We start from the raw sequence: 25,378 nt of genomic DNA, 5'->3' as shown, positions 1-25,378 counted from the left end.
TACACTTAATACATTTTGGAAATCTTTCATATCAACTCTTATTTTAATAGTTGGCTGTACGATATTCTACCACCCCTTATTATTAAGCATTTACTTTGTGGCCATTTCTTTTTTGCCACCATAAAAAAATGCTACAATAAATCCTTGGCCATGAATCTGTTACATCCATTTTATTTCTATGTGTTTGATTCTTAGGAGGGTTTGATTCTTTTGCTGGGTTGAAAAGGTATAAATTTCTAATTTCATGGTTTATTTCTAGGTCACCTTCCAGGAGGGTAAGCCATGATTACACCCTTTACCCAACAACTCTTCTAGTAGCAGGAGAAAGCATCGCCAGTCTCATGGGTAAGGAAAGGAGAATGGATTTGATAGTCCCTGCTAGTAGTAGGGTTTGTGGAGGATCTGCTAGCTCCCAGACCTCCAAGAAGGGCCTAGACTGAGCAAAGTCTTGACCACCATTTTGTTGAGCATGTTCTCCCTGCAGTTGAACACTCTGCCCTCCAAAACACATTTACCATTACTGATCATGGCTCTTAAGAGATTGCATAATATTCTAAAATCTGGACATTTCAGATGAAATTCTGACTTCTCTTGAAAGACTGGAAACACATTTAACACGGGGTCCACATCCCTGCACAGTAACCTTCTGTTAGAGCTAAGCAGGGGCTGACCATTTAGACGGGGCATGTGCTATCCACTTTGGTGCGTTCCTCAGTGCCCCTTATTTCCTCTCTGTGGGCAATGTCTGCTATCTCTCATGACATTTGTCCCTTCAATTTTTACAGCAAGTCCATTTCATTCATTTTATACCTGCCCCATCCCTCTAGGCATTGAGTTTGTGACTCCTGCTTAAAAACAAGACAAGATGACAAATCCTTTAAAGCAATGTGGGGAGACTTACTAAAGAGGGAAGCTAGGTGAGGAAATAGTTTCTCAGGCAACCTTCTGCATTTTAGCATGGATTCCACCTCTCTTTGAGAAGTTTCTCACTTTTATTCCACGTCTGCCACCACATACAAGAGAATTATCCATGTAAATAAATAAAACACAAATTCATCTAAGGAGATATGACCCACCTAGAATGTTTGGGGAAGGAAACTTGAGTGCCATTGTTCTGAACTGAACTGTTCATCAAAATCACTTTGGGTTAATTATGTAAAATGCAGGTTCCTGGGTATTATCCTCAGAAATTTCTATTCAGTAGACCTGGGTTGGAGCTAGAGTTCTGCATTTTAAACAAGTTCTCCAAGTTCTTCTGATGCAGGGGATCTTGAGAACCACATTATTTTTTTTTTTTTACTTTGCACAGTCAGTATTTATTTACTTTATCAATGTATACATTAGTTTCCAACACCCAGCTACTTCTTTTGGGTTCGATTTATTTCTCCTTCTTTAAAAAATTTTTTTAATTGAAGTATAGTTGATTTACAATGTTGTGCCACTCTCTACTGCACAGCAAAGTGACTCAGTTATACACATATATACATTTTTTAAATATTCTTTTCCATTGTGGTTTATCACAGGATATCGAATACAGTTCCCTGTGCTGTACAGTAGGACCTTGTTGTTTATCCATTCTAAATATAGTAGTTGGCATCTACCAATCCCAAACTCCCACTCCATCACTCTCCCTCTCCCCCTCCGCCTTGGCAACCACAAGTCTGTTCTCTATGTCTATGAGTCTGCTTCTGTTCTGTAGATAGTTTCATTTGTGCCATATTTTAGATTTCACATATAAGTGATATCATATGGTATTTGTCTTTCTCTTTCTGACTTACTTCACTTAGTATGATAATTTCTAGTTGCATGAGAACCACATATTGAGATGGTAGCAATTACCCAAGCAGCATCACCAAGACAAAATGCCAAAGACCTGACAACTATACCCCACAAAGGTAACCCCAGATCCAACTGGTTCCTAGCTGCCATGAATAACTAGTCTTTCCAGCCAGGGATGGCTTTGTGGGCAGGGTTCTGAACCCCCACTGACCCCTGGAATTTCTAAAATACTTACAGTTCTAGGATTGGAGATATATAAGGAGGCATCGCACACGATGCCGTACCCCACCAGCCGTTCTCCGGGGAAGAGGGAGCTGGTGCTGACAGGTGAGATCAGGACCTCAGTGGTCTCAGGGAAGACCCACTCCACAGTCACATCACTCAGGACGGGGGCCATGGCCTTCTTCAGGGATTTGACCATCTGTTGGAACACAGGTTGGGGGGATGTGTGAATGGGGATATGCACAGATGAGGAGCAAGAAGACCATGTGGGTATGAGCATGAGGGGAGGTAGCAGGAAGAAGTGACAAGAGACCTTGAGGCAGCTTGCTCAGCAGTGAACATGGCTCTGAGCTTCTTAGACTCTTAGAATGTCAGAGTTGGAGCAGATCTTTGCTGTCACCTTCTCTAAGCTTAGCATTTTATAAATGAGAAAAACCCAAAATTCAAAGTAGGGCTGTGATGAGCCTGAGGCACACAGAAAGTTTGTGTCAAAATAAGGACTGAAGAGTGATCTTGAGCAAGTCAATTTGTCTTCTGGGGCCACAGTGTCCCCTTCTGTTAAAGGGAGTTAGTAATTCTCAACTCTCAGTGTACAAGTTGGGAGGATTACCTGGGATACTGCATTTAAAGTATCTGCCACATGGTAGGTGTTCAATAAATGACAGCTAGTTTAGCACTTAGACAGTGGTTTAGCATTCCCTAGGATGATTTCCTCAAATGTACTGCAAAGCTGGAGAAAAATGATCTGGGGAGTGTGGTAGCCACAGAGGTGTACTCTCAAATCTCCCTCGAGAAAGACTGTGCTCTTTTGCTGCAAGGAATGCAGTTAGATGACAGTCTTCATGTGCAATGCCTGAGCTTTCAAATCAAGACCACACCTCTCCCTGGAAGCCCCCAGGCAACAAATGAGCATGGCAAGGGTATTAGTGCCTGGTCTTTCCATCCAACACAGATGACCTAATAGGCAATTCTTGCTCCAGTGATCCCTGGTGGGTTGGTTGAGACCTTGCCAGACCTGCACTGCAGTCTGAGGCTCTCCCTGCCCAATCCTGCTTCCCTCCTTCCGTTTTAGAAATGTTGCATCTGCACATGGACTAAAGAGCTTTCCTTCCTGTTTCCTCTTCTTTTCTCTTTCACAGATTTTATCCCTCAAGAAACCTCTTACACTCTTTTTTTTTTCTTTTCTTTTTTTTTCTTCAGATATTTATTGGAGTATAATTGCTTTACACTGTTGTGCCAGTTTCTGCTGTATGACAAAGTGAATCAGCTGTATTTATACATATATCCCCATATCCCCTCCCTCTTGAACCTCCCTCCCACCCTCCCTATCCCACCCCTCTAGGTCATCACCAAGCATTGAGTTGATCTCCCTGTGTTACGCAGTAGCTTCCCACTAGCCATCTATTTTACATTTGGCAGTGTATATATGTCAATGCTGCTCTCTCACTTCATTCTCACTTCGCCTCCCCTCTCCATGTCCTCAAGACCGTTCTCTGTGTCTGTGTCTTAATTCTTGCCCTGCCACTGGGTTCATCAGTACCGTTTTTTTAGATTCCAAATATATGAGTTAGCATACGGTATTTGTTTTTCTCTTTCTGGCATACTTTGCTCTGTATGACAGACTCTATGTCCATCCACCTCACTACAAATAACTGAGTTTCATTCCTTTTTATGGCTGCATAATATTCCATTGTATATGTGTGCCACATCTTCTTTATCCATTCATCTGTTGATGGGCATTTAGGTTGCTTCCATGTCCTGGCTATTGTAAATAGTGCTGCAATGAACATTGTGGTACATGGATCTTTTTGAATTATGATTTTCTCACTCTTAACTTCAGCTCTGTCTCTTGTTCTTGGAGGATCTGAACTGACACAGGGATTTTCTAAGGGTTGGATTATTTGTGCCAATTATACGGGACATGGAGAGAAGACTGTAACTGCCTTGATTTCTGGGCCCTTTAGATTCTCCTGAGCCATCATTTGCCATCATCAGGAACATGGCCAGAAATGACCCCAAACAAAACTCATGTCCATAGAGGCAATGACTCCTTCAGGAGCCCCAATCCTGCCCAACCAGTGGATGGAGCATGTGATCCAGTGGCTGGAGGCCAGGCCATCGAGTGTCCTGCACTAGCTCCAGGAAGTGCCCACTCTGTGGCCTCCACCTCTGATTCTCACTGGGGTGCAGTGTAGCCTAGTGGAAAGCTCAGACTTGGGGTGAAATCCCAGCCCCACCACTGAGTTGCTGTGTGACCAGTCTGGGCCTTGGAGGTTCCAGCACCAGAAGAGACTGAGGCCCTTCTGCCTACCTTGGGTTGTAGCCGCTCTCCCTCCACCAGGAACTCAGCACTGCCCTTGGACACAGTTGCCAGCCCTTTCACCAGTCTGTGGCAGACATTGGGTCCAATTCCAAAGCTATAGCACCTGGGGGAGGGGGAGAAGAGAGGCTGCTACTTTCCATCCTCTCTGCCATTTTTGTCCCCTGATGGGGAGAGGGGCAGATCCTGATCCAGCAGAGCTGTCTCAGAGCTGGCCCCGGCTTCAGGCAGAGGGTGAGGGAGAAGGAAGAGGGCCACCAGTGGACACTCACATTGACACACGGAGAGTCCATCACCCCCCATGTAGCACAGAGTCAAAGCAGGCAAGACTTCCTCCATCTAGGCTGCTCTTGGGGACCTGGATGCAGAGGTGTGGGCATCTTATCCCTCCCAAACCGTTGTGGGGATAAGGCAAATCTTGCAGTCAGCCAAAAGGCCCTGGAAGCAAAGCACTGTAGGACCCGTGGGTCCTCATTGCTCCTTCTGGCATTTTCCATGTTGCCCCGGTCCTGGCATCCACAGCCCAGGGCAGCCCAGAATAACCAAGCCCTAGACCTTCACCCTGTGCCCACCTGGTGGAGAAGGCATGGTTTCGCACCAGCTCCAGCACCTTCCCGGTGTTGCTGACGGCACCGTCTGTGATCAGGAAGAGGAGCCTTGGGTGGCCTCGGACCACTGGCTGCCGGATGATCCACTTGAGTGGGGAGAGGATGTTGGTGCCACCCATGTCGGCTCGCATTCTCTGGATGTTATCACAGGCCATGGCCAAGCTCTCCTGCAGAGAGAGGCCATGGGCAGGGAGATCGTCCCCAGGGTCATTATATGGCATGGAGACTTTAAGCGCCCTGGAGGATGAAGCCTTAATTTCCCTAGATCTTAGTTCAGCTTCACTGGAGTTGACTCACATTCCCAATTTCATCTCTGCCCCATGCACAGGAAGAATAAAGGGCCACTTTTTAGTGTGATTCTGACCAATAACACCACCTACCAATGCCCCAATGCCACCATTTATGGTGTATTAACTTACTGTTATCCTTTCTTTGTTCCTCCTTAAAAATAGAAACACTCCTGGAAAGGGTAGCACATCAAGCCCTAACTGCTCAGCACAAATGAGGTTTCCTTGTCTGATGAGTGAGGCAGGAGGTATACTGGAAAGACCTCTAGACTAGAAATCTTTAAGACTTAAGTTCTGGCCTGACAGTGGCACTAAATCCCTATAATACTTTGAGGAAACCATTTCCCCAATCTGGGCTTCAGTTTTCCTCCATCCTGGACCAACACTGTGAAACCCAACTGGCCAAAGATTACTGGCACTGGACAGATGTCACTGTAACAAGGACAGATTCTCACTGGACATTAGATGTTCTCCTGCTCCTAACTCAGGAAGATGCTCTTCGAACATCCACACTTGGAATAATGGAATATATCAAAAGTCTTAAAATGTATATATGTACCTTTGGAACTAGCAAGGCTAGAAATTCATTCCCAGGGAATCATTAATAGATGCAAAGTCTTTACTGCAAAGATAACTAAATAGAAAAATAAATGGAGGGACTTCCCTGGTGGTGCAGTGGTTAAGAATCCACCTCTCAATGTTGGGGACATGGATTCAAGCCCTGGGCTGGGAAGATCCCACATGCTGCGGAGCAACTAAGTCTGTGTGCCACAACTACTGAGACTGAGTGCCACAGCCACTGAAGCCCGCATACCTAGAGCCTGTTCTCCGCAACAAGAGAAGCCACCGCAATGAGAAGTCCACGCACCACAATGGAGAGTAGCCCCCACTTGCCACAACTAGAGAAAGCCTGTGCGCAGCAAAGAAAACCCAATGCAGACAAAAAAATAAATAAAAAACAAATAAATAAAAAGAAAAATAAATGGAGACAACTTAAATGCCCAACTGTAGGGGTTCAGTTAAATAAGTCACAGTCTATCTGTGTAGTGAAACAGTAGGCAGCTATTAAAATTATGTTGCAGGTTAATATTTACTAGCATGGACATATGCTCATGATAGGCTGTTTTGTTAAAAAAATAGGTTACAGGAAGTATGGGAGGTCTAATCCTATCTTTATTGAAAATGTGTGTAAATGCTTAGAACAAGAAGGGATTTATACTAAGCTCTTAACAGTGGTTTTTCTTTTTTTTCTGACTGATATGATCATGGGAGATTTTCAAATTTTTCATTTTGATTTTCTAGATTTAAAAATTGTGGGACAATCAGTATATGTGATTTCTGTATTTAAGAAACCCCCAAAGAAGTTATTTTTAATTGAAAAGTGGCTCCTATGTCCTTCTTTCCTCCCTTCCTACCCACCCCCTTTCTCTCCCTTTCTTTCTCCCTCCCTCCTTCCATTCCTTCCTCCCTCAGTTCCTTCCTTCCTCCCTTCTTTTCTCCCTTCCTCCCTCCTTCCTGTTCCTAGACCTGGGTAGGATGGTCTCCCTACATTTTTTTTTTTTTTTTTGGAAGCACTGCACAGCTTGCAGAATCTCAGTTCCCTGACCAGGGATTGAACCCGAACCACAACAGCGAAAGCCTGGGACCCCAACCACTAGGCCACCAGGGAGCTTCCTAGGACACTTCCATTTTGAACATCCTGCTGGGACCTCTCATTCCAAACTGTACCTTGTAAGCCATGCAAGCACCATTCTTAGCCCATTTGCCCACCTATTCACTTCTCTACCCCTTGCTATTCACTCTTCCAGCTCAGCCTTGCATGAGCCTACCATTCTAATAAGATGGAGGCTTCAGTGAGTGGGAGGCCTAAGATGTACCCTCTCCTACTCCTTCCTCATACCTCTCCCTGTGCACACCCATACTTTGCCCCACATGTTCTTTATTTTAAGGAGGGGGGAGGCCAGAAGACTGCCTACATGGAGATAGCCTCCCTTTGGTTCTCTGCTCCTGGCATCATCTAGACTCTATACGGGTGGACAGGTTCTAGGAGGGCAGGCCTCGGGGTTACTTCCTCTTTCATTTTCAATCTTTGCCTCTCCTTCTTACCACCCAACCCCTCCTGGTCCCAGCCAAGCCTCCTCCTTACCTCATTGTAGGTCTGACTGGAAGGGAAGAGGGTCTTAAACGTGGATCCAAACCCAATGACATTGAAGAGGCAGGCTGGCATGAGGCCCTTAAGAGCCACCAGCATGGCATCCTGACAGGTAAGAAAGGAATTTTAGGATTCAGGAAGGAGTTCTTACCTTGGCCACCACAGGGCAGTGTTCTCATACCAGAACAGAAGCAGCCTCCAAGTGGACCTTTCACCCTCTCTCTGCACCCAACATCTTTTTCTCCCCCAGATCAAGAAATTCGCTGATGTTGACCAGAGGTTGGGCCAAAGCCATCATCATAAAACTCCTCATCCGTGTAGCGAGCCTGATTTCTCAAAGCCGTTCTATTATAGTTTGCCAGCTCCATTTCACCGCCTACTGACCCTGAGAGGTAAGGAGAGCAGGGAGCATCCTCTCCCTTCCACCAAAACAAAATTGACATCTAAGGGAGGCACATGGCCTGGTCCAGGTCCCACTGGTGATGGAGCAGGCTTCTGGCTCTCACACAGGGCCTTTGCATCAGAATCCCCTTCACGATCATGAACTCTTAGGAACAGTCTCTTTAGCTCGTATTTGTTGAATACGTAGGATGTACTTTATGTGCATTACCTGGCATAATCTTCACAATAACCCTTTGAGGCAGGTACAATATTATCCCCATTTTATTCAAGAGAAAACTGAGGCACAGAGAGGAGGAGTGACTTGTTTGTGAGCATCCAGACAGTAAATAGTGCAGCCAGGACTCAGATATGTGTCACTTTGCCTCCAAAGTCTGTGAACATTAAAGAGTCTTAACCTATTTAACTATGCAATGCCAGGAGACCTTGACCAAGGTATGTTCTAAACAACAATGGCAAAGAGAGAAGGTGGAGGAGATGACAAGAGGGAAAATGATGGTGTTGATGGTGATGATACAATGCAATGACAAATGCCAAGAAATCACTCTGTGCTGAGCACTTTATATTAATTATCTCACTTAATCTCTGTAACATGTCTTATAGCCTAGTGGTTAAGAAGATACGCTTTGAAGTTAAACATATCTGGGTTTCAATCTCACCTTTGCTGTTACTGACTTGACCTTGGGCTAGTTATGTCACTCCTCTGAACCTTAGCGTGGCACATAGCAAACATTCAGTAAATGGTTATTATTACCAACCCCATGAGATACGTACTAATATCAATACCTATATTTTACAGATAAGCAAACTGAGGCTCAGAGGGTTAAGGAATTGCACTGAGCCATAAAACCTAAGGATACGACTGAGGCTTTCAAAGCATAGCTCCGAGATCTTTAGTCACGTTGGCTCCACCTTGGCACGGAGCTCAGGAATGAGGGGCTTCCCCTCCCTGGAGAGTTTATTGATGGCACCCCAGGGATCTCAGCATAGCTTCAGAGAAACAAACTGTTATACCCCGAAATCCAGACGGAAACAACTGCAAGTAGATCCTGGCAACTTTTACACCATATGGCTTTCCAGGCTCCACAGCTCTGCAGCCCCTCTCCCATCCCCCTCTGTAAATATTAACATCAGCGTTCTGCCTATCTCCTTTTGTTGCTTGTGTCAATACATTTTGTTTTTCTGTAAAAGAAGTCGATATCTGTTTATTTTTTTTTTCATTAGCCACGAATGGGTATCGCCGCTAGCAGGAGACTTGGCTGATCCGTACAGGCTGTCTCTGTTCACACCTATTAGAATTTTTAAAGCCATGTTTTTGGCAGCAAGTGGCAGCTGCAGAATGAGACCAGCTGCAGGAAATTAAATTGGCTGAACTTTCCCCTTTGGCAAGGCTGTCAGGATTTCTATTCTTTCCTACCTCCCGAAGCTTGGTTTTTCCTAAAACTTCAACCTAATGGGCCACCTAATGACTCAAGCAACCCCTCAATGGCCTCATTGTCAGTGGGGAAAGGGATGTGTGGCCTGAGTAATTTCTGTGACTTTTTCTAAAAGGGGCATGGTTAGCAGAATGGATTGTGCCAATACAAAGCCACTTGTGAAGGGATGACCTTGCGCTCACTGAGCTGAACTGGAAAAGAAAGCAAGAGCAAGTCCAGGGGGAAAGGGACTGAGAGGTGAGCCAGAGAAAATTATTGTCAGAGAATTCTGACAATAGGTCTTTAGTTCAGAAACTGGATTTCTGCTCATAAACCAACTCCATTTAATTGGTAGTAACTGCCTGGCACACCAAGATGAGAAGGATATAGAGACGGAATCCAAGCTCAGCAATGAAAAAAATGTCACGGTCAATTATTGATGTCTGTCTGGGCTTGGGAGAGGGGAACAGAGGGATGTGTGGCAGATGTTTGCCCTCCCTGAATGAATCCTTCCTTCTCATTTTACAGAAAGAATAAATGAAGCCCAGAGTTGACAATCAACTTGTCTAAAGCCACATAGCAAGTCAGTGGTAGAACTGACCCTGGAAGCCAGGCATTGTTTTTCCCATAGAGCCATGTAGCAGGAATGGCAATCAGACAAGAGAGCTTTTCTCAGTGGAAGAGTCTGTATAATTCCCTATTGGCAATGTAAGGAAAATGAGCACTGAATCAAGATATGAAAGGCTCAGGTTCCTGCACCAGCTCTGTGATGTTGGCAAGAACACTTAGCCTCTTGGGGACTCGGTTTCCTTACCTGGAAAATGGCAGGGAAAATGGATTAAATGCTTTCTAAGAGATGTTTTAGGTTTATGATCCCATGATACTTTACAGTAATTGGAGAGATGTCTTAGAAATTCATACATCTATGGAATGGAATACACATGGCCACACAGGCCTGGAGCACGCTTCAGCACTAAAGCAGTGTGGACAGCTCCTCATGCCAATTCTTTCCTTTGATGATGGGTGGGGGTGGGGAAAAGGTACCAACCAGTCCTGCACCCCAGTGTCAAGAGGCTCAAACAAGAACTTGGATCTCATGTATGACTGCTCTGTTATCCTGCAAGACCAAACCCTGTCATAGCAAGGCTGAGGAGATAGCTGGTATCACAGATCCCACCTAACCCCTTCCCTCCTTGCTGATCCTGTTGCCCTGGAAACAAGAGAGTTTGCTCCAGGGACAAACTAGGGGGAGGGATAAAATTTCAGGTGACAGCAGAGCCCTCTCCACGTTCCCTCATTCCTTGTTCTCTTGAACTATCATCCCTTATCCAGTTCAATAAACAGTGACTGATGGCTTTTTATGCATGAACACGGAGGTAGACCCCATGGGGAGAGATAGATGAGAAAGATCTGGTCCTTTTCCTTAATGAGTGGATAATTCCAGAGGGGCAGACAGACATCTGGACAACTGAAAATACAAGGGAGAGTCGGATAATGCCATAATTGAGGTGAATAATGTCCTCATGGAGATGGAATGCTTCTGGATGTGTATGGGGCGGGGGAGGTTTTGTCACTCTTTCTTCTGCACTCCTTCAGAACTCTCCAAAGCATCAAGTCCATGCCCCCAGGCATGCTTGGTTACAGGGCTATGTCCCTTACTTGCTTGTGAGTTCCTTGAGGGCAGGAACTATGTTTACAACCTGCCATCTTTCCAGATGGCCAAGCAGAGGGCTTTGCACATATTTGGCATTTGAAAAAAAAAAAAAAAGGATGAATCAAATCATTTCAACTGGATTCCACACATCCCTTGATGGCAGGGGTCATGTTCAATGAATCTCCAATATCATGTAGTGGAAACAGTCAGACAGATATGGGTTTAATTTTAGACCATGACCTTGGGTATGTTACTGAAACTCTCAGGATGGGTTTCCCCATTTGTAAAATGGTGACAATATGACTGACCTCATAGGATTATTATCTGGATTAAACACCAAGCTGTGCATTAAGTGGCTGCACAGTGTCTGACCCACAGTATACCCTTAGCAACTGTTAGTTTCCTTCCTCTCATCTCTGTATCCCTCTCCACTTAGTACCTAGCGAGGTATTTTAGCCAGAACAGGCATGCGACAAAGGCCTGTAGAATGCCAAGGGAAGCTACTGATGACTTCATCTCTTGTAAGTGGACAACAGTTAACCTCTGCTCATGTCACTTCAGGGGTTTATTTTGTGAGCAAGTTGAGTTTGGGTGGGGTCTCTTTTTAAACTGATATAAAAAATGCTGTCATTTCTCTTAGCCATGGGTAGTCATTTAAGGAAGTTGTTCAGGTGTGGAAGGAGGAATGCTTGGGACAGAAAGTGCTGAGAAGTTGGTTACCCTGGAACCCTAGATCCTGGGGGTAGGGGTCCTCTTAGAGGTACCTTGACCCGGTGGATATTGGTCCCATTCATGCTGCCACTTCTGTCGATGAGGAAGATAAACTCCCCATGGGTCTTTCTTAGGTTCGGCTGGACGGACTGGAGGTCAGGACAGAAGTTGAGCATGATGACAGAATGGTGGGGAATGTCCTTGTGGAGGCGTTTCCGGATGATCTCTGTCTGGAGGAGAAAGGAAAACTCTCTCACTTGGGCATTCGAGGGGTCTAGAGCTACTCCTGGGGGTCATGCTTGTCCAAGTTTTGTCCATACTCTCCAAGTTTTGTCAGGATCCCACTCTTGCTCTGTGTGAAAGACTTCCAGGTTGACCGTACCTGGCTCCTCTGCTAGACGTTCACAGGTTGCAACAGCAACAGGGACTTTGGAGGCAGAAAGACCTAGGTTTGAATCCCAGCTCTGTCACCGTCTAGCTGTGTGATCTGGGGCAATCCTCTCCTCTGGGTCTGTTTCTTCTTTGTAAAACGGGGCAAATAATGTCCATTTCTCAGGGTGGTTCTGAGGATGAACTGAGCTGGCATACAAATGGGAAGGCCCAGGCACACGTGCAGGTTCTCAGTTGAATGGTGGTTTCTTTCCCTTTCACACCACTCTCTGGCTTATTTTGGCTGTGAACTTGATTTCTCTGGTTTACTGATTCTTTCACACGGATGACTTCCTACGCATGCTTCAAATTTTACCTCTTTGGAAAACCTGCCCCCATCTTCCCAGTGGACTTAATTACTTTGTTTCCTCACCCGTGAAATGAGGACAAGCATGCATACCTCACTGAGTTGTATGGACTAAGTGCAATGCCTGTGAGGCCGCTATCTAGGAGAGTAATTGTCTCTACAGAGCCACCATCACCACTCTTGCTGCTGCTGTTACTATTTGTTGTGGGGACCCAGGCATTTCTCACACTGAGAGTTCTTGTTCTGTCTCCTCTCTAGCCTGGGGGCTAATTGAAGGCAGGCCATGCTTGAGTCTCTTGCATCTCCAGGGCTTAATATAGAGCTTGGTACAGAGATGCGCTCAGTAAACATTAAAGGAAGGACAGCACCAGAGTTCTCTTAGTTGGCCTTGTCACGTTGCTGCTGGACTGTCCTTGACTCTCCCAGTCACTCTGCACCAAATCTCATTTCCTCCGTCCTCACTCTGTTGCCCTCTCTCTCTACCCTGACCTTCTCTGTCTCTTTACCTGACTGTCTCTGCATGTACATGTCTGTCTTTGACTATTTCTCAGTTTCTGTCTATTTGGGTCCCTTCCTCAATTCAACAGATGACATCATCACCCGCCCAGGTGTTCAGACCAAAGACCTAGGAGTTGTCCTTGATTCTTCTCTTTTCCTCACCCCACACATCCACTCCTTCAGCAGAGGACTGCCTGTTCCGCAGCTAAAATACATTCTGAACTTGTGTTCTCTCTATCTCCTCTGCCATTACCCAAGTGCAGAACAGTATCATCTCTTGCCTGGACCTTTGCAATAGCTTCTTCCTGGCCTCTTTCCTCCACTTTTATCTCCCTGTGGCCCATTCTACAGAGAGCAGGCAGTGTGATCTTTCTAACAAGAATAGTGTCCCCTCATACCTTGTGTCGGGGCCCATGAAGCCCCCTATGGACTGATCCCTGCCTACCTCATGTTTGCCCCATATTTCAGCCACACTGGGCATCCTTCTGTTTTCCAAACATATCACCATTATTCTGCTTCCAGTTCTTTGCACTTTCTTCCAGTGCTTCACAACCCACCAGGTCTCATTCTCAGCCAGGCTTTCTCTAAACACCTGGCTAAACAGCACCCAGTGCTCATCACTCATTATCGTATCATCCTGTTTTATGTCTTTCACAGTCCCCAGCCCTCTCCTAACTGATCTTGCTCACGTGCTTGCTTCTCGTCTGTTTCCCTGTGCTAGAATGTAAGCACCATGAGGGAAAGATGTGTCATTTTCAGTGTTGTCTTCCCAGTGCCTAGAACAGAGCCTGACACCTATTGGGTACTTAGTGTTTGTTGAATGACTAAATGAAAGGACAAATCTGTGTGGATCTTTTTGTCTGCTATGGACCTGTGTGCATTCTTTTTTCCAGTCTCTCTGTATCTATTTGTCTCTGCTTCTCTCTGCATCTCCATCTCTTGTACAGGGTCTCCCTCTATGTCATTTGCCCCCTCTTTTCTAAATCACGGGTTTTGACAGTGCATCCTGCCTCCTCTTCCTGAGTGATTCTTCCGGTTGCTTGCCTCCCTCCCTAGTGAGGGACCATGCTCTCCCTCCCACCGGGAGCTCCTTTGCCCCAAACCACTGCCCAGTCTGGCCCTTTAGATGACAGAGCCCAAGGCAGCAACGGCCACATCTGGCAGGGACAGGAGCCTGATTTTTGCCTCTCCGAGGGGTGGGGTGGGGGCCCGGACTCAGGATCCTCTGCTGTCTCCTTGAGCTGCCATTATCCAATTACAATAAACTCATCACCTCTTAGCAGCTGCGGGCTGATGGCTGTCATCCCTGGAGCTCAGGAGAATACAGGGTATTTGCCTAACCAACCCAAGGTGGCAAATTAATTCTCATTTGCTTCAGCGGCCCCAGAGCTAATTGATTCAGGCTTGGCAGGCAGGCCTGGGAGGCTCCTTGCCAACCCCCCTTGCCCACATGCTGCAGTTCTCAGAGCTGAGTGGCACCCTCCACATTGCCACCCCTACTCTGAGAGCCTGGCTCCAGCCTCTTCTCCCAAATGATTCATCTGGGTGAAGGGGCACCTCTGGGAGGAGGGGAGGACAAGCACTTCCAGTGGGGTCTCTAAGGGGGCGATGGGCTTTGAGCTATCTACACCTTTCCTTCACCATCTCCCCCACCCCCCACCAAGCAGGGGCTTCCAGTGAGATCTCTACCAAAGGGAATGATGTCAGCTGTAGGTTATCTCCACGTTCCTGGCTGTTCCTCTGCCAGCCATGCCGGCAGGAATGGGAGGGGCCCCTAAATCCAGCACAACTGGATTTAGCCTCATTGTCACCAAAACCAACTCTCTTTCCCAGCTCACCAGTTATTTTGGGTGCTAAACCTCAGTTTTCTCATCTAAAAAAGGGAGACAATAAAAAGAAGTGTGCCACGATTCTTAAGCCTACCTTGGCACTCAGGACCCAGCTCGGTGTGCAGGGCCATGAGCAGGAGGGAGACTGTGGGGGCGGCTTGCGGCTGTAGCTCAGCATCCTCCTACCCCCTTCCCTACCCCAGCCCCCTGCTGATGGTCCCCTTATCCTTGAACTTCATGGGGGGACGGGCAGGCAGAGGGAAATGATCTTTCTCAGGCTATCCCTGCTCTGCCTTTATTCTTTACCTAATAGCCAGCAAGGATCCCAGAGGAAGGAAGAGCAAGAGACCCATTCAGCAGGTGGGAAAAGGGAGGCCCAGGAGTAGAGATGGTGCCAGGAGGGTACCCGGCTGCAGGGTCCTTGGTGCCTCTTGGGGGTGAATCAGCCTGGAGAAGACCAAGGTTGTTTCTGCCACCAGCCTAGAATTTTTCTTGGCTTAGGCACCTTGGTGGCACTAGGAGCAGGTGACCTGGAAGGCGTCAGGAGGGCAGCACCAGGGTGACCATCGCATCTGGATGTCCACTTTCCCTCTGCCACCAGCTTGCTGTGTGACCTCGGCAAGTTGCACACTTCCCCCCACCCCAACCTCAGGCTCTGTCTCCTCAGTGGTCCAGCAAAGACCGAGTCCCCAGGGTCACTGCAATTCTGCCACCACTGATGCTGCTTCAGTCACCCTCACCTTTCGCTCTGCACTGGCGTCCTTCTTCATCCCTTTAATGAAATCTGTTCTTCCCTTCAAGTGCTGGTCAAACTCTCCCAGGGTCATGTCCCCTTTCTCCATCAGGACATGTGGCATGTGGGGCTCTGCAGAGAAGAGATCAACTGTTTGCACTTGTCCGAGTGTGAGGGCGATACTGGGTGCCTCGGTAGAGGGGCAGATCTTCACAGTGGGGAGGACTCCCAGTTGGAAGAGGGGGGTGGCATCCCTGGCTGCTTGAGGCAGTGTGGGGCCATGAGAAGACTCCTTAGCTGGCAGGCAGGAAAGCCTAATGGCTGTGGGTGATTCACTGCCCCTCCCTGGGCCTCAGTTCACCCATCCATAAAATGGGAGTGATTCTGGGCTCTGATCTTTTTGCCTCTAAACATTCTATGAATTCGTAAAGAGATAAAAGAGTTGCTCCCTGAGGGTTCAGAGTTGGTGGGGCCTCACTGAGCTTAGGGTTTCAAAGATCCTCTGCTAAGCTGGCCTGGAGGCAAAGTGCACCCATGGGCGGATGAGACCCTGGGGCCCCAGGATAGAATGGGGCAGGAGAGAGTTCTGCCAGTTACAGCTAAGTTTCCCAGGAGGCAAGCAGCTGGTCTCCTCTCCTCTCCTCTCCCACACGCCCCTACCCTCTCGCCGGCCACGTGTCCATGCCCTGCAGGATCAGCACCCCCTCCCTCCTGCAGGCATCCCGGGGGCCCGCTCGGTGCCCAGTACCGCTGGGGTGGATGAGGATCTCCACGGGCCGGTCGAAGGTGTGCCTGTTGGCCAGGGTGATCACGACGCTCTTGGCTGAGCGTGCGGACGGGGCCGCGTCGGCTCGGATCTCGTGGGTGGGACTCTCCACCCCTGAGTGGCAAAGAAAGGTGGGATATGCTCAGGTGTCCCCAGAGAGCGAGGGGCTCGGTGGGGGACCCTGAGATCTAGGCCAGAGATAACTGGCACTCCAGCCCCATCAGGGGCTCCTGACCTACTGGGTAAAACCATGGACAGGCCTCCTTAATTTCCCCATCTGCAAAAGGGGGGGGGGCTTAGATAGATGGGGTCTCATGGCCTTTCCTGCCCTGTCCTCAGGATCCAGTGGGGGTCAAAGGAATGGCTTCCTCATAGGGCACAGAAAGATAGAAAGGGCTCCACGCTCCATCGGCGGGCACTCCGTAAACGCCTCTTATGTTGGGATGTCATGTTGCTCTAGGAGAACACCCGTTGACAGGAAACCACATCCTAGTGTCCTTTTAAAACCTTGACTGGGTGGGGGAGGGGAACCATCAGAACAATAGTTCCCAACTCTGGCTGTTCCTTAGAGTCACCTGGGAACTCTTAAATATTCCAACGTCCAGGACTCACCCCACACCACTGTCACCAGAAGCTTGGGGGCAGGATCTGGGTGGAGGGATTTGGGAAGTTCCCCAGCTGATTCTGCTATGCAAGGGGAGGACCAGGAAGCGGCTTTTGGCTGTGGCCTCCCGGAGAGGACCAAGGACCCAGGACTTCGGACTGCCACGCCCTCGTGGACTTTTCCCCAGGGAAGCCATTAAGGTGGGGATGGGGACAGCCTTGAAACCTGTCCTTGGGAAAGACTCATCTTGGGGCCGCATGTTGGGGAGCAGGAAATGGGGGAGGGGAGGCATAAAACTCCATGAGCTTCAGGTTATCTTCCATCTGGGCCAGCCAGGTTTTCCTCCCTCCCCCTTCCTCTCCCCACCCCAGGGCCTTGAATCTTCTTTCCAGCCCCATCTGGGTCAGGCAGCTCCCTCTCACCTGCAAGCAGACAAGGCCCACGGATCTCCAGCTGGAAGTTGAACTCGTATTCCATGGGGTTGGACACGTGGGTGTCCAGGAGAGTTGCCAGGCACAATTTGTTCCAGGAGTCGGCGCCCCGGGGGCCGAAGCAATGCTTGTCTTTGCTGGGAAGAGGGCCGAGAAGAGGAGGAGGGAGAGAAGGAGGCAGGAAGTCAGGGCTGAGGCAGAGGGTCAGCAAGACAAAACATGGAGAAAACAGCAAGTCCTAGGCAGCTCTGGGACCCCTGCAGCCCCACCCAAAAAGGGGCTGTGGAGCTTCCTTCCATCCCAGATCCTGACCCTCCCACTCAGTCTGACTGCAGGGAGAGCCTGGATTCAGACCTAAGGTACCCCTACCTACGAGGGATGGGCAGGCGCCAGGCACAGGGCTCACCGTGTTTCCAGCACGCTGCCAGAGGGGGGCATCAGGGCCCCCATCTTCCACGTGGGGAAACCGAGGCTCAGCAAGATGAGGCCACTGGCCTAAATTCCCACAAGCGGGACTTGGCAGAGCATGTATCCTCACCCGAGTCTCTCTGGCTTGGCCGTGAAACAGTTTACACTCTGTCCCATCACTTCTGGAATCCCTGCTCTGCCTCTGCGAGCTGGAGATCCTTGCATAAGCCACTTCTACTCTGAGTCTTGGTTTTCTCACCCATTGAATGGGAATAATAGACACAGCTGTCTTTTTTTTTTCTCCTATTTTTTGGCCCATGTCACACAACATGTGGGATCTTAGTTCCCTGACCAGGGATTGAACCTGTGTCCCCTGTGGTGCAAGTGCGGTGTCTTAACCACTGGACAACCAGTGATGTCCCTGACACACCTGTCTTGAGTGAGAGCTTAGCAAAGTGTCACCTGCTGAACACTCAAGTCTCTGGCCCTCTTTCTGTGTCATCCCTCACCTTCTCATCCTGCTCTATTTCCCTCCACTCCATGGGCATGCCCTCTGAGGTCTGATACGTGTCCTGAATGTGCATGTATCCTTACAAAACACACAGGGACTTATGGATGAAAAGATTGCATTTTATTAGGAATCTTATTCAGTTACTTCCCTTTTTTCACCCAATGCTGTATTTTTAAGCTCTGTCCAGGTGACTGTCTGCAAACCAAAGTCTTTGTTGCTGATATGATATGACTTGGGGGCATCTGTTATATTCTACTTATTTGTACTTGCCTCCACCTCCCTGTGTCCACAGATGTCACCGCCTTGAAGATCCTCACCCGTGTTCCCTTTTCGAATGCATGGAAGGATTTCTCTGGGATCCCTGGGTCAAAGGGCACATCCCGAGTATTGCCAGATTGCTTTCCAGGGTGGCTGGGGCCAGTTTCCACTTTCACCAGCAGTCAACAAGAATTTCCTTTTCCCTTCATCCTCTCTAACACTTGGTATTATCTATTTTCCTCATTTTTTCTCATGTCACTCTTATCTGAGCAACTTTGAGGTTCATCAGAATTTGAGGCAGGTGTCTCCCAAGAGCATACCTGTTAACTCTGTCTGTTGGAACAAGCAGGAATAAGCCTATCGGGGCCACCTCAGGGGCACTGGGGACTCCCAAACCTCTTACTCCCTGATCCACCGAGGTCTCAACTGTCCCCAGGTCTGCTAGGTCCTGCCTTACAAATGCATCAGGCTTGGAACCTATGGCAGCATTTACAAAGGTGAAATACGAGCTGATGTTCCCTGGCCTGAGACTGGCTGGTGCCACCAGCTCCTCTGTTGTGCCAACGAGTGTCCTTATCCTAGATTTCAACGCCCTACATGGTCTGACTCTCCAGCACTCCTCTCCCGCTTTGCTATAGTCATACTAGCCTTCCTGCTCTTCAAACACAGGAAGACTGGGACTTCCCTGGTGGCACAGTGGTTAAGATTCTGCGCCCAACGCAGGGGGCCCAGGTTCGATCCCTGGTCAGGGAACTAGATCCCACATGCATACGGCAACTAAGAGTTCGAATGCCACAACTAAGGAGCCCGTGAGCCGCAACTAAGGAGCCCACCTGCTGCAAAAAAGACCCCGCGCAACAAATTAAATACATAAATAAATACATTTTAAAAAAACCAAAACACACCAAGCCTGTTGCTGCCTCAGGGTCTTTGCACTTACCGCTGGCTCTGTCCCCTACCCCAAATGTTCTTCCTCCAGTATATTTCCACAGCTTGCTCCTTTCATTCAGATCAGGCCTCAAATGTTGCCTAACCTGTCTATTCTAGTGAAACGAGCACCCACCCCAGCCTGTCCCTCTCCAGCCTCTGTAGCATCTATCTCTGTAGAGCACATCGCCCCACATAGGACATGTTTATGGGCTTATTTCTTTATTGCCTGTCTCCCCATTAGAATGCTAGTCCCGCAAGGGCAGGGATGTTGTCTGTCTAGTTTACTGCTGTATTGCCAGCACCCAAAACAGTGCCTGCCCCATGGTAGCTATTTAATTACTATTTGTGGAGTGACTGGGGAGTGCTCTCCAGGCTGGCCCCACGTGGCAGGCTGCAACGACCCCTCCCCGCCAGCTTGGCCTGAGGACAGCACTTTAACTGGTGGTGTCCAGGGGTTTGCTGATCCTGTCCTCTGTGTCCCAGTGAGCACATGCTCCCAGCTGTCCCCAGAGCCCTACCAGAGTACGTATGAAACTCCTGGATCTATATGGTACCCAGATTTCAACCTGGCTCAAAGATACAGGATGAGAGTTGGGGTGGGGGGGGAGGGGTTAACTAGTTTAACTGGTTTTCAACTTAATTACTAATTTCAATTAATTTCAAGTGTTATTTTTCTACCAAAATGGAGCTAATATACTGTGAAAGAGATTTTTTCTTTAATGACATGAATTGAATGATGAGATGCACGATTTCAAAACACATGTCCTGTATGCATCAGGCTATTTAAAACTGGCATCCTCTCTCCTCGCAGAGGAAACACTATTCCTCCTGCATCAACAGATGGGAAAGTGGAAGCAGCCCCATCTCAGCTGCAGGTGCCTCAGGCTGTGACCCGCCCCCTCTTCCTTCCTCCCCCAGCGGGAGAGTACAGAGAAACCATCTTGGAATGTCCCCTCCCGGCCCTGCTGAAAATCCTTTTTAATGGCTCCTTGTTGCTCTGGGGACAAATCCAAAGTCTGCCAGGGCCACAGGGTGTCCTGTATCTCTGCAGCCTCATCTCATGTCACCCGTGCTTCAGTTCCTCTCTGGGGCCCTGTCCTTGCTGCCTCAGGGCCTTTGCTTCTGCTGTTCCCACCTATAGGAACGCTTCTCTCTGTGCCTATATCCATCTGCCTCTTAGCTCAGCCCTCAGCTGAAATATCACTCCTCAGAGAAGCCTGACCTGGCCCTTGGACGCCACCCCCTGGTTTGGGTCCCTCTTTTATACTCTTAGTCAATGAACTTCTCCTTCATTGCACTTTTCACATAATTAATTATGCATGCAAGTTCATAAACAGTTCACATTGAGTTGTGTTATTGGTTGTATAATGGTCTCTCCCATCAAGTTCCAAAAAGGCAAGGAATCATGTGGATTTCGTGCCCTCCGTGTTCCTAACACCCATCCCAGTGTCTAGCACATAGTTGGTGCTCCAAAAATACCCCTTGAGTGCGTTAAAGAATAAAGCCTGGAAATTCCCATCCCAAGCTGTCCAAATCCCAAAGCTTCGGACCAGTACCCACACAGGGCATTTCAGGGAGACTGTTAAGTGCTCTAAAGGTGAGCAGGGGAGGGGCCAGTTATTAAGATGCAGGCAGCTACAGAGCTCAACCTCACTTCCTATTCTTTACCCCCCATCCCCCACCCCTACTCGCCCCTGCCTCCCCCGCTCAGGACTCCCTGCTGCCCACCCGGGACTCTGGCCTTGTTTGGGCTGGGGATCCTCACCCGTGGGCCTGTTGGTTGGAGGGGCCAGTGCTCTCGGTGCAGAACTGGGGCACCGTCGGGGCACAGACAGCAGGCAGCAGGACCCGCACAGCCCCGCTGGGCAGTGTTGGGAGCTCTGAGGAGGTGCTGATGAAGATGGTGACGTTCTCCATTGGGGCGATGGTACCCAGGTTGACCACAAAGAGGATCCGCTCCAAATCCTCATCCAAAGCCACCTTTCCTGGTGTACAGGAAAGAGGGATGATGGAAACCCCCTTTAGCAGAATGTTCCCCAAGCGCCAGGCCTGGAGTCAGGGACTGTGCAGGCATCCTCTCTCATCTTCTCTGAGCTTGCTGTCTGTGAGGTTAGAGAAGTCTGGATTGCTGATGGGAAAACTGAGGCTCAGCATGGGGGTGCAACTTGCTCAGGTTACTCAACAAATAACTAATTTGTTGAACCAGGATCTGAACCTACGTGGGTCTGATGCCAGGCCTATGTACTTTCCACTGTGCTCTGTGGGGAGTGGGAGGCTGGGACCCACAAACCCCCAACAGAGGGTCACATCTCCACCCACAGACTTTACGTCCCTCCAAGAATCACAACTGGAGCATCCCCCCCTCACCGGGATCCATGCTCTCTTCTTTCACCTGAAAGGCCCATCCCTCATTCCTTCTTAGCTCATTTTACCTATCCATCTAGCCCCTCCACGAAAACCTCCCTGGTCCCATCTGGACTCCTCTTTCCCTTCTCTGACATTATCTGGATCTCTTTTGGCAAAGCCACTTTCAGCTTCCTACTGTGGTCATTCCCAGGTATGACCTAGCTATTCTTCCAGGCTGGGAGAAGTCCTAAAATCCTGGGGGCAATTTTGCGTCTTACACATTGTGAGTGTTCATTAAAAGATGCTTGAACATCTCAGTGATCAGATGAACAAACTTCACCTCCATCACATATCCAATGGTAAGAATCTCTTATATCATCTGATTCTTGGTCCAAACTCAAGCCTTGGCTCTGCCGCGAACATGCTGTGTGACCTTGGGCCAGTTACTCACCTTCTCTGAGCCTCAGTAACCTCAATAGCAGGCATCAGTAGCCATGCTGTGAGTACTTACTCTATAACAGGGACTGTAATGAGTATTCTGCATGCTCTTTGTTGAGATTTGGATACATATGATTATTAGTTACATTTTACAAATAAGGTTTAATTTCTTATCTAAGTTTGCAAGCAACAGGATAATTCTGGTGTGACTCATTCCACAGCTTCTGAGCTTAAATGACATGCTTTTCTATTTTTTAGAGATATCTTAAAAATACATCTGCTGCCTCCTTTGATCCTTACCACTCTTTGCAGGTGAGAACAGAAACAATTACCTCTGTTTTACAGACTGTAAGGTGAGGTTCAGAGAGGTTAATTATTGGCCCCCAGTCACACAGGATTCCTGATTCTTAGTATTGTGCTCTCTCTACCGTATCCCACTGCTGCCCTTTCAGTCTGCCTGAGACTCCAGCCATGCCCAGGCCCCGCCATAGCCCTTCTGGGACTTACCTGTGACAGTTGCAGCTCGGATGCCAGTAGCATCAAAGTGGCCACCCTCCATCTTGGCTTTGTCTTTGATCTGTACCGTCACGACCCGGTCGGCAATGACCGCCTCGAAGCCGATCACCGTGGTGTACTCATCCAGCGGGTATACAAAGAGACCTGCCAGAGCAGAGCCCAGCACTGGGGGGGTGCCCCAACCCCACTCTACATGCCCCACCCCTGGGAAGGAACCCAAGCCTTTGGCCTGTCATCCGAGTGGACAGATGGGACTCACTGCCACATACAAGACTCCAGAGAGGACACGGGCTGGACCCTCCTGGTTCTGGGGCTGGGCAGGATACACACAGTGGCAGGCTCCATGTCAGCTGTGGGGCAGCTGGAAAGGGACAGCTGCTCCCCTGTCCCAGCCAACTCTTACTCTGCTGGCCCTTGAGGCCGATATGGTCAGGGCTTCTGATTTTTCAAGAGACAGTGGAAATCTGCATTTTTATGTGACCTGTCGTGTGGGCCTTATAAGACACCTCTGGGTGGTATTTGCCACCGGTGGCACCCAGGAGCTAAGGCTTTGGAGGAATAGGACTAGGGTTCTAATCCGGGCCCTGCCCCCTTCCCCAGTCTGGTGACCTTGGGTAAGACACTTAGCATCTTTAAGCCTCACAGCCCCATCTGTAAAGTGGGGATAATAGAGCCAAACTCAGGGTTGTTATGAAAATGGAAAAACTGGCCATCACTTATTAAGCTGTACCCCTCATAGTGTGTGTCCTACATTTTTATATCTCAGTGCTTCTCAGACTTTAAGAGCACGTGAATCACCTGGGGATCTGGTGAAAATGCAGATTCTGATTTACTAGTTCTGGGGCAGGGCCTGAGATTCTGCATTTCTAACCAGCTGTAGGTGGTGCCGGTGGCTGGGGGACCACACTCAGAGAATCAAGGTCATATCTCATTTAATCTGCCCACTAACACGAGGGCAGCAGAGTGCTGGGACCATGGTGAGCTCTCCACAAATCCCAGCTTCCCATCCCTCTGAGCCTCAGTTTCCTCATCTACAAGATGGTTCTTTTTGCATATGGAAAGCCAAAGCACTGTCCCAGAGCTGTTAAGTAATTTAGTCTCCTGGGTTCCCCGTGGGTCTCCGTTTAAGCCACCATCTCTAGGTTTCCTTAAACAGAGGAAAAGGGTCATTTGCTCTGCCCAGGAGATTTCTGCAGGGAGGAAAGTCTCCCTTGCACGTTTCTTTTGGGACCCAAAAGGGTTTCAGAAGCTCAGGTCAGGCTGGAGGGTGGTGCCCTGAGACATGAAGTTTAGGGGTTAGGAGGCCCCCATCACGGTGGATGAGAAGGCATGCTAATTGTAACAAGCCTTTACACAGAACCCCCCTGGCCAGCCTCCCCGTAACTCCTGTCCTTAAGTGCAAAGAGAGGAGTGTAATTTACAAACATCTCTTGCAGGGGAACATCGGTCCACACTCCTGACCGCCTGCACTGATGACTCATATTGGCAGACTATTTTCCATTCCACACTGTCCTTCCTCACGCATTACCTCATCTGCTCCTCTCGCAAACCCTGGCATCCAGACAGGCGCAGGAGCATCCTGACGTTGAGAAGGACAGTGGCTTCCCCGAGGTCATAGGGACGAGAGCCATGCCTACGAATGGGAGCGCCTGGCTTCCACTGAGACTGGACGCCTTGCCTATTGTGAGGCTCCTTGGGGAAAGCGGAGGACTGACTATTTGACACAGGTGGGCACGTCTTGTGAACATAAACAGGGCTGGGACAGTGTGCTGGGGCCGAACCCAAACCTGGGTTCAAATCCTGACCTGACTTGCTACCAGCTTTAAGACCTGCAGGGCAGAAGAGGTGTTCCTATTTTGCAGACGAGGAAACTGAGACTCAGAGAGGTGACGTGACTTGTCTGATATCAATTGGCTAATACCTATCAGAACAGGGATTCAACGTGGAGCTGGCCCTGGGGAAGCCCCAGGAGGGGTTCTTACCCTGGAAGGGCTGGGCTTCCAGGTTGCCGTAGGTGAGGGAGGCGGTGAGACCCAGGGCGTAACCGCTGACAAAGGAGGTGACATCAGACGCGGTGAGGGGCAGGGCTGCCCCTGTGATCTGGTTCATCAGACCAGGCATCTCGATGGCTACTCAGCCTTCAGGGCCTACAAGAGACGGGAAGGCAGGAAGTGGGGAGAGGCCCCCCATCCTCCCCCAACTCGGTTCTCCCACGTCAGTCTCCACGGGAAGTCGAGCATCGTTCGCTTCCTTTCCCCGACCACTTCCCACAGTGACTCTCAACCGCCCCTCAGAAGAGGAGTGGTCATTCCATTCTTTCCACTTCACAGTCGAGAGGCTGAGGCCTGAAGGCACGTGGCCTGCCGCCATTCCCTCAGTGGGTGGGAGCGCCGTCAGGGTTAGAGCCCAGGCAGACTCATGTCCAACCCGGGATTCTCCAGGGACGGTGCTCTCCGAGCTTCGGATGGGAGTCCAGGGGCTCTGACCCCATCCCTGTGTCGCTCCCATAATCTCTGAGCCTTAAATACTTCCTTTGCAGCATGAGAGGATTGGAATAGCTTACCAAGTCTGTCCTTCGCTGACTTCGGTGAATCCGCCCACTACAGTCAACACTTGGGGTGTAAGGGAAGTGAAAAGTAACCCCCCCCCCAAAGATCCTGAGGTGAAGAGCGCCCCCATGCCTCCAGGAATGCAGACCCAAAGCCTGGGGGCGGTTCTTGGTACCTCTTTTCCCCACCCTCACGCCCAGTCTATTTCCAAAGATCCTGATGTATTTCTAGGAAGATCCTGCCATCCATCCATGACTTTCCTTCTTTGCCACCAGCAT

General features: G+C 49.1%; 1 protein-coding gene across 1 annotated transcript in view; it reads right to left on the bottom strand.

The window, feature by feature from the left end:
* The window catches only part of VWA5B1 (von Willebrand factor A domain containing 5B1), a 40,811-nt gene extending 16,139 nt beyond the window's left edge, over positions 1–24,672 (bottom strand). The window contains exons 1-11 of the mRNA XM_057705516.1: positions 24,534–24,672; positions 22,545–22,695; positions 21,017–21,289; positions 17,136–17,281; positions 16,092–16,223; positions 15,351–15,475; positions 11,601–11,777; positions 7,363–7,473; positions 4,894–5,096; positions 4,313–4,427; positions 2,015–2,200 (exon numbers count right to left, since the gene is read on the bottom strand). Of these exons, the coding sequence (XP_057561499.1) occupies positions 2,015–2,200; positions 4,313–4,427; positions 4,894–5,096; positions 7,363–7,473; positions 11,601–11,777; positions 15,351–15,475; positions 16,092–16,223; positions 17,136–17,281; positions 21,017–21,289; positions 22,545–22,695; positions 24,534–24,672 (1,758 nt within the window). The remainder of the gene's footprint in view (positions 1–2,014; positions 2,201–4,312; positions 4,428–4,893; positions 5,097–7,362; positions 7,474–11,600; positions 11,778–15,350; positions 15,476–16,091; positions 16,224–17,135; positions 17,282–21,016; positions 21,290–22,544; positions 22,696–24,533) is intronic.
* Between the last annotated feature and the right edge of the window lie 706 nt (positions 24,673–25,378).

This window comes from Hippopotamus amphibius, chromosome 1 (assembly GCF_030028045.1).
Source record: "Hippopotamus amphibius kiboko isolate mHipAmp2 chromosome 1, mHipAmp2.hap2, whole genome shotgun sequence".
Taxonomy (NCBI): Eukaryota; Metazoa; Chordata; class Mammalia; order Artiodactyla; family Hippopotamidae; genus Hippopotamus; species Hippopotamus amphibius.
The sequence above is the reverse complement of the archived record's forward strand: the minus strand, read 5'-3'. Positions and strand labels throughout refer to the sequence as shown.